Source organism: Oncorhynchus keta, chromosome 25, assembly GCF_023373465.1.
Source record: "Oncorhynchus keta strain PuntledgeMale-10-30-2019 chromosome 25, Oket_V2, whole genome shotgun sequence".
In the NCBI taxonomy this organism is placed as follows: domain Eukaryota; kingdom Metazoa; phylum Chordata; class Actinopteri; order Salmoniformes; family Salmonidae; genus Oncorhynchus; species Oncorhynchus keta.
Window position 1 is genome coordinate 28,934,534 of NC_068445.1, and position 14,067 is coordinate 28,948,600.

Below are 14,067 nucleotides of genomic sequence, written 5' to 3' on the forward strand. Positions count from 1 at the left end.
CCTGTTCAACCTCTCTTTCGTATCGTCTGAGATTCCCAAAGATTGGAAAGCTGCCACGGTTATCCCCCTCTTCAAAGGGGTGAACCTCTAGACCCAAACTGCTACAGACTATCCTACCCTGTCTTTCCAAGGTCTTCGAAAGCCAAGTTAACAAACAGATTACCAACAATTTCGAATCCCACAATACCTTCTCCGCTATGCAATCTGGTTTCAGAGCTGGTCATGGGTGCACCTCAGCCACGCCCAAGATCCTAAACGATATCATAAACGCCATTGATAAGATACATTACTGTGCAGCCATATTCATCGACCTGGCCAAGGCTTTCGACTCTGTCAATCACCACATTCTTATTGGCAGACTCGGCAGCCTTGGTTTCTCAAATGATTGCCTCACCTGGTTTACCAACTACTTCTCTGATAGAGTTAAGTGTGTCAATTTGGAGGGCCTGTCGTTTGGACCTCTGGAAGTCTCTATGGGGGTGCCACAGGGTTCAATCCTCGGGCCGACTCTCTTCTCTGTATACATCAATGATGTTGCTCTTGCTGCTGGTGACCCTCTTGTACACCTCTAAGCAGACGACACCATTCTGTATACTTCTGGCCCCTCTTTGGACACTGTGTTAAATAACCTTCAGACGAGCTTCAATGCCATACAACTCTCCTTCCATGGCCTCCATCTGCTCTTAAATGCAAGTAAAACTAAATGCATGCTATTCAACCGCACCTGCTCGCCTGTCCAGCATCACTACTCTGGATGGCTCTGACTTAGAATACGTGGACAACTACAAATACCTAGGTGTCTGGTTATACTCTAAACTCTCCTTCCAGACTCTCCTTTCAGTTGTACACTCTCGTTGGTTGGCCCTCACCTCATTCTCGTCGCCAATCCCACTGGCTACAGGTTATCTTCAAGTCTCTGCTAGTAAAGCCCCGCCTTATCTCAGCTCACTGGTCACCATAATAGCACCCACTCGTAGCACACGCTCCAGCAGGTATATCTCACTGGTCACCCCCAAAGCCAATTCCTCCTTTGGTCGTCTTTCCGTCCAGTTCTCTGCTGCCAATGACTGGAACGAACTGCAAAAATCTCTGAAGCTGGAGACTCATATCTACCTCACTAGCTTTAAGCACCAGCTGTCAGAGCAGCTTACAGATCACTGCACCTATACATAGCCCATCTGTAAACAGCCCATCTATCTACTTACCTCATCCCCATAAATATATAAATACTGTATCTTGCTCCTTTGCACCCCATTATCTCTACTTGCACATTCATCTTCTGCATATCTACCATTCCAGTGTTTAATTGCTATATTGTAATTTCTTCGCCACCATGGCTTATTTATTGCCATAACTCCCTTATCTTACCTCATTTGCACTCACTGTATATATACTTTTTGTTTTTTGTTGTACTGTATTATTGACTATGTTTTGTTTATTCCATGTGTAACTCTGTGTTGTTGTATGTGTCGAATTGCTATGCTTTATCTTGGCCAGGTCGCAATTGCAAATGAGAACTTGTTCTCAACTAGCCAGTTAAATAAAGGTGAAATAAATGTTTAAAAAGCATTAGTGAGGTAGCGTTCCAATTAATCTCAAAGGTGTTCAGTGGGTTGAGGTCAGGGCTCTGTGCATGCCAGTCAAGTTCTTCCACACTGATCTTGACAAACCATTTTTGTATGGACCTCACTTTGTGTACGGGGGTGATGTCATGCTAAAACAGAAAAGAGCCTTCCCCAAACTATTGCCACAAAGTTGGAAGGACATAATCATCTGTCATTGTATGCTGTAGCGTTAAGATATCCCTTCACTGGAACTAAGGGGCCTAGCCCGAACCACGAAAAACAGCCTCAGACCATTATTCCTCCTCCACCAAACTTTACAGTTGGCACTACGCAGTTGGTCAGGTAGCTTTCTCCTGGCATTCACCAAAGCCAGATTTGTCTGTCAAACTGCCAGATGGTGAAGCGTGATTCATCACCACAGAGAACGCGTTTCCACTGCTCCGGAGTCCAATGGCGGCGAGCTTCACATAACTCCAACTGACACTTGGCATTGCGCATGGAGATGTTAGGCTTGTGGGCAGCTGCTCAGCCACAAAACTCATTTCACGAAGCTCCCGACGAACAGTTATTGTGCTGACATTGCTTCCTGAGACAGTTTGGAACGCAATAGTGAGTGCTGCAACCGAGGACAGACCATTTTTATGAGCTACGTGCTTCAGCACTCGGCGGTTCCGTTCTGTGAGCTTGTGTGACCTACCACTTCGCGGCTGAGCCATTGTTGCTCCTAGACACTTCCACGTCACAATAACAGCACTTACAGTTGACCGGGGTAGCTCTAGCAGGGCAGCAATTTGACAAACTGACTTGTTGGAAAGGAAAAATCCTATTACAGTGCCACATTGAAAGTCACTGATCTCTTCAGTAAGGCCATTCTACTGTCAATGTTTGTATAGGGAGATTGCATGTCTGTGTACACCTGTCAGCAACGGGTGTGGCTGAAATAGCCAAATCCAGTCATTTGAAGGGGTGTCCACATACTTTTGTTTATATAGTGTAGCTGGACGACTTTGATTCCAGGGGAATAACAGATAGAGGAATACCTGTGCTACTCCTTCCGACAAAAGAGTCAGCTCGGCTCTAGGGTTAGATAAAAACAGAGGTTGTATTCACCAGAGGTGTCTAGACCTCCATATAGAAGCACTGTATCTTACTCAGTAAAAAGCATGTGATGGGTAGTAACTCTTATTGCTCACTGCCATGTCTCCTGATATTGATATGGAATGGTACAGCACAGGATGACAACAGTATTCAGGAATTCTCTATCTTCAGTCAACTGTGAAAATGGATTTTCCTTTGAGAAATGGGGCATGTTAACTTTGCGGATAAGAATGCCAGCTCGGAGGAAAACATAGGCGGAACAAATGAACACAACTGGACAGGCAGTATAGTATAGTTGCAAGTGTCTTTTTATTATTTTTCAGACACAGGATAGTACATAACCCAGAGAGCGCACAAAGTGAGTAGGGTGTATGAGATGTGGTATTCCTCTGGAGATCGAGGGAGAGACACTAGATCCAATGCAAAAGTTGGGCAGAATGTAACGTTATGACTTGGGTTGAGCAAAGCAATTCAGTGGATCGCAGAGTTGCATTAATTAGTAAATCATTCGTGCACAGAGTACATCTTAAGTTGCTTGTAATAGTAAAAACACTTTGTACATTATGTTTGTTTTTTTGCCTGTGGCATCTCACAAGGCGGATGGCTCTCAGTTGAGCCAGCTTCAGTTGGTGTTCAGTTCAGAATTATTTGTTGTATGTTTGTGAGTTTCTCTCTCCATCTCTCTAATGCCCATGAACATGCTTTGGTGTTTTGTTGTTGAGTAAGCAGTAAATAAAAACAGTTGAAGTCTTATCAAAACATCTAAAAAGGCTTGGTTTCAACTGGTGTAACAATTCCAGACAATGGTACTTTCAAAACAAACAGATCAGTTATTTATAAATTAGCACAAAAATACATTTGAACACATTTATCAAGGCTATTGATCAAACACATCTTTGCTGTCGACAGACACTGACTGCACTGTACTGACAGGAAAATAAATAACTTATATCTGTATAAAGATGCATCTGCTTTCCCAATTACCAATAAACTGTTTAGTCCACAACAGTAAGAACAAATAGACATTTCTACGAAAACACCTGCTATGGCAACAGGAACCACTGTCATAACGTAGCTTTGATGTTCGAATAACATACTAGAATGAAAGAGTTGCTACAGAATGTTGTAATAAGGTTGTATATTAAAGTTGGATTGCTTTTTAAATACTCTCCATCTCTGAATAAGACATCATCATCATCATAACAGCAATGTTTCACACCATTACAGAATAACATGGTTTGATTCAAATTTACTGTAATTGGCTGTATTACTTACACATTCTAAAAGGCTTTTTTGGAATGAATTCAGTGAACACGAACGTAGTAACATTTTAAAACAGTTCATGAATCTGAATCATGATTCTGAACAATAGTAATCAATGGGACCTCCCTGAGATGAAGACCACATATGAACCTCAAAACCACATGGAGGAACAGAGAACACATGTTGAGACCTGGAACACTGACAATATAGATCCCTATCTAGATTCTCCTTCCAAAACGGCTAGGGACACAGAAAGATCAATTCCAAAAATTTAAAAATATATATTATGTTCAAAGGCATTTCTTAAGCTGTCATTATTATTGCCAACAAAACCCTATGTCCACCAGGGATATTATGTTATTGTAAGATTGTATGGTAATACATACTGTAGCATACTGTAGACCCAATCATTAAATCATTATTATAATGTTATACATTATTCTGAAGAAAAAAATAATTCTGATGGCAATCCAAATACAATTGTTTAAATAAATTACTCAAATAAAATCTAAAAACAATATATTACCTACATATAAGTTATCTTATACATTTTCTGTTTCAGAGGTAAAGAAACTACAAAAAACTATATTCCTCAAGTCAAAATGCCACAGAGTATTCCTCTCTCTAACACAGCTAAAGCAAAAAGCATAGTTAGCATGAAGTTGCAGGTTGTTTGTTTCATCATGCATTGAGGGGACCGTCCCTTTTTCCCGATCAACTTTTATGCTGTTGGACCATTGTCTTTAAACATACTGAAAATCTGTTAGTGTGGAATGTTGATGATCACACGGCCAAAATGAGAAGAGTTCTGCAGAAGCTTTACGTTGACAGGTGAGAGAGATGCTGTGGAGATGGAGCATTACAAAACCCCTTGTTCTCCTACTGTATGCCAGCAGGGCCATGGAGAGAGACATAGAGAGAGACAGAGAGAGAGAAAGTGTGTGTGTGTGTGTGTGTGTGTGTGTGTGTGTGTGTGTGTGTGTGTGTGTGTGTGTGTGTGTGTGTGTGTGGTAGAGAGTGTGTGTGTGGTAGAGAGAGAAAGCAGAGCAGAGACAGAAAAAGCAGGGCAAGCTGACCACAGCTTGTCTGACATCAATCCAATGGTTTATTTTGTTCTTCAAGATTCACTGGACACATATCTGATTCTTCAGGCTGAAAGAAAGACACAGAGAGGGAGAGAACAAGAGAGAGAGGGAGGGAAAGGTAGAGAAGTTATTGTCATGAGACCACAAAAGTAAATTATATCTCAACCAATAAAATAAACCAGGTAAAAAGGAAATTATCCTGATAAGATCAACAATAAAGTTCCCACAATAAGGAGACCATCACAACCAGCAGCAGAGGGTAGTTAAAGTATGAGTTCTAAACAGCCTCGTCTCATCTAGACTGGATACAAAACCCTCCTCAGGACACTTTCTCATCTCTGTCTCCCGTACGTCACGCACCACTTGACTTTATGCGCTCGTTTTTCATGTCCTCAACAAGGCCCTCGGAGCTCACTGATGACACTTAGAGTAGCCAACATCTAATCCCACTTGTGTGGTGATTTAAGAGGAATGCCAGGTTTTATAGCATATCCAGGACATCGCAACATTGACTAAAGGCCTTATCGAATGGTTTATCAACACACAATCACTGTCAGAGATGCCTCTCCCTGTTCTTTCCCTGTCTAAGAGAAATCATACTTAAAGGACCTCTCACTTAATATGGTATGACATTTTTCAAAGCATGACGACCATTCCACATCTGATATGATAGTCTGCCGTGCTATAGATAGTCTACAGCAGAGAAAAAGAGGGGGTTGGAAAGGAGGATACCTAGTCAGTTGTACAACTGAATGCTTTCAACTGAAATATGTCTATCACATTTAATCCAACCCCTCTGAGAGGTGCGGGGGCCTGCCTTAATTAACATCAACGTCATCGGTGTCTGGGGAATAGTTGTTGTTGGGGGTTAACTGCCTCAGGGGCGATCGACAGATTTGTACCTTGTCTGCTCAGGCATTCAATCCAGAAAGGTTACTGGGCCAAATCGCCTACCCGCCAGGCTACCTTACATTCAAGGATGCCAAGATTGTGCAAAGCTGTCACAAATGCAAAGTGTGGCTGCTTTGAAGAATCTAAAATCTAAAATATATTTAGATTGTTTAACACTTTTTTGGTTACTACATGATTCCACATGTGTTATTTCATAATGTTGATGTCTTCACTACTATTCTACAATGTAGAAAATAGTAAAATAACGAAAAACCCTGGAATGAGTAGGTGTGTCCAAAAACGTTTGACTGGGAAAGTATATCAAAGCTTATTTTGAGCCAATAGACTACCAAAACAGTACTACAACAGAATTCTTAACCCCCATTGGTTCATGTTAAGGGATTTTTTTTAATCAATAATGACTAATTATGTATACATTTCAATCAGGACTGACTAATCAGAATACTATTATGTTACTGTATATGTATGCATTTCCTTTTAATCCTAGTACTGAATATAATGTGTGTAAATATAATCAAGAATTAGAACAAGGACGGTCTGTTCCTTGGTAGAAATGAATGAACTTATCGCTAGACTGGCTAGAATGCTTATCTACACAGGCAGACCTTGGCTCGGATCATAAATTATCTAAATTAGGAGAGGCGATGTGGGAAGGCTTGAGAACTATACAGCCTTTGTACCAGGGTGAAGAAGAGACGGGACAGTTAGAAAACTAATGACATCATTTTCAGTTTATAACCTGTGGTAAACTGTATCATGTTCAGTACTCTCGAGAATAAACGCTGCCTATTGATTTTGAGACTGGTCTCTGTCCATTTTATGCAAACAAGAGTCTTACAAATTCTTAGGAATTGACAGAGTGTTTAATTTTAATTGGGTATTAAAACATATAGGAATATAATTCCTGTAACAGTTCATGCACTGTAAGTCCCGTCACATTAACAGTAGTTAATCTACAAGCATTATTTGTTCAAGTAATCAATTCCCTGACTTGCATTTAGTCTGGGGTTTCTATGTTACCTCCAGGTAATCTTAGCAGAGAGAGTAATCACTGTTTAGATTGTAAAATGAACATCCTGCTGAGTTAGTCCCATATGAGGTAGTCCCCATGAGTTAGTCCCCATGCTGCTGAGTTAGTCCCCATGAAGGAGTACTCATCCTGCTGAATTAGTCCCCATGTGGTAGTCCCATAAGGTAGTCCACATCCTGCTGAGTTGGTCCCCATGAGTTAGTCCCCACCCTGCTGAGATAGTCCCTAGAGGATGTGGCCAGAGCAGCAGAGCAGGGCCCACATTAGTTCTGAATCAGTCCGCCATAAAGGCCAATGTATCAGACCTGCATAGACCTTAGTCTACACACACCACACACACACACCCAGAAGCACTCACGGAAAGTGCATGCAAACACACAAGTGCATGTACACACACACACACGCACAAACACAGAATAATGAAAGCAGAGGGAAGGTGGGGGATTATAGAGTAAGAGTAAGATTAACGCAACATTCACTGAGTAAAGTTGAGAAATAAAACAACCTTGAGACGAGGCCTCCCTTTGGAGAAAGCAAACAGTTCCATCAACTGGAGGAAAATGAACACATTCTCAGCACACCAGCAGAGCTGGATTTATTCCACTCAAAGACGTATTTAGCATTTTGTTTTCATTAGAGGGACTCTAGATAGACAGAGCCTTTTTCACTCATATGAATGAAGCCTCTTCAGCTACTTTGCATCACTATAAAACCTGACTAATTACAACACATTCAGGAAAACATGCAGTCATAATTTTGTAGGCTAAATGATAAATTTGAATTTACTGTTTCACCCACTGTTCAGTTCAAATGCAGTGTACCCAAATCCAGAGATTTTCATGTGTTCGTTTGTGGTACAAAGGACAATGCTGCACTCAATAAACAATGTGTGCATCTGAAACTATGCAGGTATTTCTTGATTTTTCACCTGATGTTCAGCCATTATAGTTGTCCCTACTTTGGACTCAGTACTAATGTATTCTGATCTCAGGTGGTTGAACACTGGCTGGTACAACACATGATATTTTTCCAGAGGTCTAAGGAGCATAGTTCAATTGGTCTAATTAACTAGATGATTACAGGCCACAACAATGAGACAACTGAATGAGGCATTGCAACCAAAAGGGCAGCAGAGATAGATGTTTATAACAGTAGCAAGCCAAGTTAACCAAGAGAACACATTTTAACCAAGTCTCATTTTCAAACTCTGCTGTCCCTGCAGCTGAAAATCTAATCCAAGTACCATCCTTAAATAATTTTGTTTATTTGATCATTTCTTCTCGAGCACAGCATTTCTGTAAGTCGTTGAGAAAAGCTCAGCCAAGCAAGGCCACTCTGTGATGAGTCTGAAAAGGGTCCTACATTGTTAGTGGCAACATCTACTATAGGGTTGCCTGCCACCCTCTAACAAGCACACTGCTGTTGCTGCTGACTGCCTTCCTTTCCATCTAAATGACAGCTCTTAAAGATGCATCTGCCCAAGACTGACAGCAGGACATACTTTTAGAACAGCGTTGAGAATGTCTGCACAGCCTCCAGCTCCCCTTTCCCTCTCCCCCCACGCCACCCTCTCCTTCACCCTCTTCACTCCCCTCCCTCTCTCCACTCACATCACCCTTTCCCCTCCCCTCCCCACACCCTCCCCTTTCCCTCTCCCCCCACCCCACCCTCTCCTTCACCCTCTTCACTCCCCTCCCTCTCTCCACTCACATCACCCTTTCCCCCCCCCCACCCCCCTTCCCTCTCCCCCACCCCACCCTCTCCTTCACCCTCTTCACTCCCCTCCCTCTCTCCACTCACATCACCCTTTCCCCTCCCCTCCCCCACACCCTCCCCTTTCCCTCTCCCCCACCCCACCCTCTCCTTCACCCTCTTCACTCCCCTCCCTCTCTCCACTCACATCACCCTTTCCCCTCCCCTCCCCTTTCCCTCTCCCCCCACCCCACCCTCTCCTTCACCCTCCCTCTCTCCACCCACATCACCCTTTCCCCTCCCCTCCCCACACCCTCTCCTTTGCCCTCTTCCACATCTCCGCCCACCCCACCCTCTCCTTTCCCCTCTCCTTCACCTTTTCCACTCCCCTCACCTTCCCTCTCTCCTTCACCTTTTCCACTCCCCTCACCCTCTCCTTCGCCCTCTTTCCCCTCTCTGCCTACCCCACCTTCTACCTCTTCCCCCTCTCCGTCCCCCCTCTCTACTACCGTAGCCTTCAAGTCAGTCAGAGACAGGAAAGATACATTTTCCAGCAGCAGTATCAAGCCTCCTCTATTTTCCCTCTCAAGGCAAACTGCCTTATGATTAATTTACCGTGAAGCGAGTGTAAGTTACATAGTTTCACTTGGTGCAACGGCAAATAGAAACCACACCATCTGAATGCAGAGACCTTAAACACGTGATTGCAAACACACAACTTATGTATTCATACAGTGTGTGACAAACTCGGTCAGCACATTACTCTGGTGGAGGAATTATCCATGAATTATTTATCTCCATGCCTATATCCACATGGACATTTTCAGTCCCTTTGAAGTTAATTCTCCCTTTGTGATAAAATGCCTCCCTTCTTCTTTCTATGTTGCAGCTTATGATACTCCTGGTTGTGTTGCTATGTAAGAACGAGTTGCCTGTCCAAGACTATTTCAATCTACATAACAGCAGCAGTCCTCCAGATTTGTACAGTATACCGGCAAGTTATCATCATACTAAATGCTGTAAAATAAATATTCCTTACACATAATTTTAAGTGGTATATTCATAAACCCATCCATTGTCTGCATTGTATACATTCACACACATTCTTAATGTGTTCTTGGCCATGTTTCTCCTCTGGTGTATTTGTGGTAATGTCTTTCTGTGGGACATCACAGGGGACGTGCCGGACATCATGTAGAGAAGACGTGTGTCTGTCGTGGAAGCTGGTGGCACTGAATGTCAGACCAAAAGCACGTTGAAGATGCATAGTTGAAAAGCTAGCCTCAGAGGCCTGAGTTCTCTCTCATGTGTCGGTCTAGTGTGCTCATCATGGAGTGATCTTTTCAATCTGAAATATTTCTGATGACTTAAACCAAACAATAGAGTGATGGAAAGATAAAGCTTGGAGAGAAAGAATGTCAGCTTGGATTAGCAGGTGAGCTGGTACAGACGCATGTAATTTGGGATTGACAATGTGTCTATTCTGTAGCCAATACCGGGCCCCTAGCTATCTCACTCCCAATGCGCATTAGGAATTAATTAAGAAGTCAACGAATGAGGAAATTAGGCTCTATCATATAAGAGAAACGCCCGCCGATTGGAGTCGACTGTCTCTGTGGCTTTGCCTGTTTCCTCCTTTGTGCTGCAATCTCTCCTGTTTGATGGTTTGCTTTCAAGCTGCCCCCGCCTGTTTGTTGATATCTACCTTCTACAGAGCCGTAAAGCGCTTTCTAAACTTCCCTCCACTGAGCATCTAATCGGTGCATCTCACCAAGGCCGGGCGGTGCCAGAGTGGAAGGGCCTCAGCAGAGCCTCCACTGAGCATTATTATAAATCATGAAGCCATCACACAGGGGATGATCACTGGAGAAAGATGGGCTTGTAAATTAAACATCCCTCCTCCTCCTCCTCCTCCTCCTCCTCCTCCTCCTCCTCTTCCCACTGGTGCTCAAGCTTCTTCTGCTCCAGCACACAATGCATTGTAGTTGGTCAATATTTTAGAAATCCAACACCTTCATAAAAAACAAACCCAAAGTCACTACTCTACTTCACAGTGCTGGAAGCAGCCATCAGCATCAGCCTCAGACAGCCACTTTCAGAATCAATTGCCTCTGCCTCCCCTCTAGGCGTTACCGCAGCCACTAAGCTGCAGCTCGATACAGTGGCCAGATTTATGTTGGTAAAGTGTACTCTCCAGGATTTTCCATATGGTTGTTTATGCTACCATTGAGACAGGGTCTGTTGTCTGCTCCCGTCCAAACAAATATCCTACTGCTCACATTTTACCACCCTATTTTACCAGTGCTGAAACTACACTACAGTTGCACTGCCAGTCTGAAAATATTCCTGCAATGATGCCTGATGCCTGCAACCAGCATATCCATTCCCCCAGCCAATAAACCTTTGAACAGACGGAAATATGTTGCTGTTGCATTGTAATCAGATGTAACGTTAAACTAGATTAATTTGCCTTTTTGCTTTGAAGACACATAGCTGCTGTTATCCCTCTTGTGAATATGGTTGTGAATATGTTTGTGAATATGATTGTGTGTGCATGAAGGATTTGAGGAGCAGGTGTTGGGGGATTTGTGGCACACAGCATTGTGTCTCATGGAGAGTTCTTTCCTGGGCAATCCTCTACTGACTGACATGCTAGAGACAGAGAGAGAGAGAGAGAGGACGGAGGAGAGAGGGGAGAGAGAGAAGGGGGGGCATTGAGAAAGAGAGGTGAAGAGAGAGACAGAGGGGGGCATAAAGAGGGAGAGGGGCCAGCAGAGAGAGATATAGTGCCTTGCAAAAGTATTCACCTCCTTGGCGTTTTTCCTATTTTCTTGCATTGCAACCTGTAATTTAAATAGATTTTTATTTGGATTTCATGTAATGGACATACACAAAATAGTCCAAATTGGTGAAGTGCAATGAAAAACATAACCTGTTTCAAAAAAGAAAAAATCTGAAAAGTGGTGGGTGCATATGTATTCAATCCCTTTGCTATGAAGCCCCTAAATTAGATCTGGTGCAACCAATTACCCCCAGAAGTCACATTATTAGATTGCAAAAAGGTGGATTCGATCTGTCACATGATCTCAGTGTATATACACCTGTTCTGAAAGGCCCCAGAGTCTGCAACACCACCAAGCAAGAGGCACCATGAAGACCAATGAGCTCTCCAAACAGGTCAAACAAGTTGTTGAAACGTATCACCCGTTTGGTGATAAGCAAAAATAGATAAGCAAATAGATAAGAGATAAGCAAACCCGTTTGGTGTTCGCCAAGAGGCACGTGGGACACTCCCCAAACATATGGAAGTAGGTACTCTGGTCAGGTGAGACAAAAATGTGAGTTTTTTAGCCATCAAGGAAAATGCCATGTCTCGCACAAACCCAACACCTCATCACTCTGAGATCACCAAGACCACAGTGAAGCATGGTGGTGGCAGCATCATGCTGTGGGGATGTTTTTCATCAGCAGGGACTGGGAAACTGTTCCGAATTGAAGAATTGATGGATGTTATTAAATACGGGGAAATTCTTGAGGGAAACTTGTTTCAGTCTTCCAGAGATTTGAAACTGGGACGGAGGTTCACCTTCCAGCAGGACAATGACCCTAAGCATACTGCTAAAGCAACACTCGAGTGGTTTAATGGGGAACATTTAAATGTCTTGGAATGGCCTAGTCAAAGTCCAGACCTCAATCCAATTGAGAATCTGTGGTATGACCAGCGGAACCTACCCAACTTGAAGGAGCTGGAGCAGTTTTTCCTTGAAGAATGGGGAAAAATCCCAGTGGATAGATTTGCCAAGCTTATAGAGACATACCTCAAGAGACTTGCAGCTGTCATTGCTGCAAAAGGTGGCTCTACAAAGTATTGGCTTTTTTGGGGGGTTGATGCTCACTCAGGTTTTCTGTTGTTTTGTCTTATTTCTTGTTTGTTTCACAAGAAAAATATTTAGCATCTTCAAAGTGGCGGGCATGTTGTGTAAATTAAATGATACAAACTCGCCAAAAATGCATTTTAATTCCAGGTTGTACGGCAACAAAATAATGGGACTGACCTTTCATATACAAAGAGACACAACTGCATTTCACACATTCTACACCTCTGTACGTCTGTGTGGCAATACCTTTTTATCGTGACTGAACGGTCTTGATTGACATTAATAATGTCAAGCTGAGACCATAATAGAAGACACATGCAAGCCTTCATAACTTGGGGGTGCTTGTGCTCGGCATCATCAGCGAAAGTGACTTTTCCTATCATATATCGGCTATAGGAAAATGAAATATTCTATGAAAGAGGATATAGCCTCTATTGTTTGACAAGTCATATAACAAGTCAATACAATACCTTTATTTTTGCACTGTTCTTGGGAGTGGAGGAATACTATTTATTTTCTAAGACAAGGGAATAACAAGGGAACAAAAGTTTCCTTAGTCAAAAAAATCCAATAGGATTAGTGATTTTTCCAACAGAATCATATAGGATTCTCACAATTTTGTGTTACCTCTATCAGAATCCTAATTTTCTAATGGAAATAGAAAGTAATCCTATTGGACCCTATATGATTCATGCAATCATATAGGATTTTGTCACCCCAAACAGAATCCTATTATACATTTTTAAAATTTAATCCATTAAATTATATTTTGTTGTCATTAGTTCCACTACAATACAACCACAATTACAAAATGTTCGTTGATCGGAAACAACAGTTCTATATTCATTTCCGGTTTTATTCACTTGTAAGAAAACCTGTCCCTTTAATAGTGACTGGTGACGTCATAACGAGCACAAGCTTGGAGTATTAATTAACTACCAAGTTCAGCTCGCTGCCTGTGGCTGGGCACAGAATAATAATGTTAGAAAACAGAGATTCTAACTGTTATATCCTTCACTGTGTGAGTACAGTATTTCCTTATGTTTCCTGATTAAGTTTGTCATATTTTCATCATTGGGCAGCATTTTATGCACGTTTTTATGCTATCTAAGAAACTACTGTTAGCCACAATTTGCTAATCAGCTGACTAACGTTAGTTAGCTAAATTGTAGCCATTTGTATATAATGTTTAAGTCACTGTATAGTTATAGCAGATGAGAAATATATTTATATTGTTGGTTTTTGCTAAATATACAGTATGTGCCAGTATATTTCTGGTAGATCATCAATCATGAGTTGTTGGACTCATTCAACAGTTTTTACCTAAATAAGTAGAATATAAATGGACATTCAAGTTGAAAGTTCCTTTTATATTCCTAAAACATAAGGTGAAAATGATGATGTTGCTTCTTCCCATAGATAAATAGCCCGAAGTCAAAACACTGTTTTGAAGTGTCCAAATCAATAATCAATACAGTTTGGGATTATATTAAAAACCTAAACATAAAATGCACTACCTACATATACATTTGCCACAATAGTAA

The 14,067-nt window shown here is 42.0% G+C and overlaps 1 protein-coding gene across 1 annotated transcript in view; it reads right to left on the reverse strand.

The window, feature by feature from the left end:
• Window positions 1-2,963: 2,963 nt before the first annotated feature.
• The window catches only part of LOC118358501 (zinc finger matrin-type protein 4-like), a 199,084-nt gene continuing 187,980 nt past the window's right edge, over window positions 2,964-14,067 (reverse strand). The window contains exon 7 of the mRNA XM_035736400.2: window positions 2,964-5,078. Within this exon, the coding sequence (XP_035592293.1) occupies window positions 5,051-5,078 (28 nt within the window). The 3' untranslated portion in view covers window positions 2,964-5,050. The remainder of the gene's footprint in view (window positions 5,079-14,067) is intronic.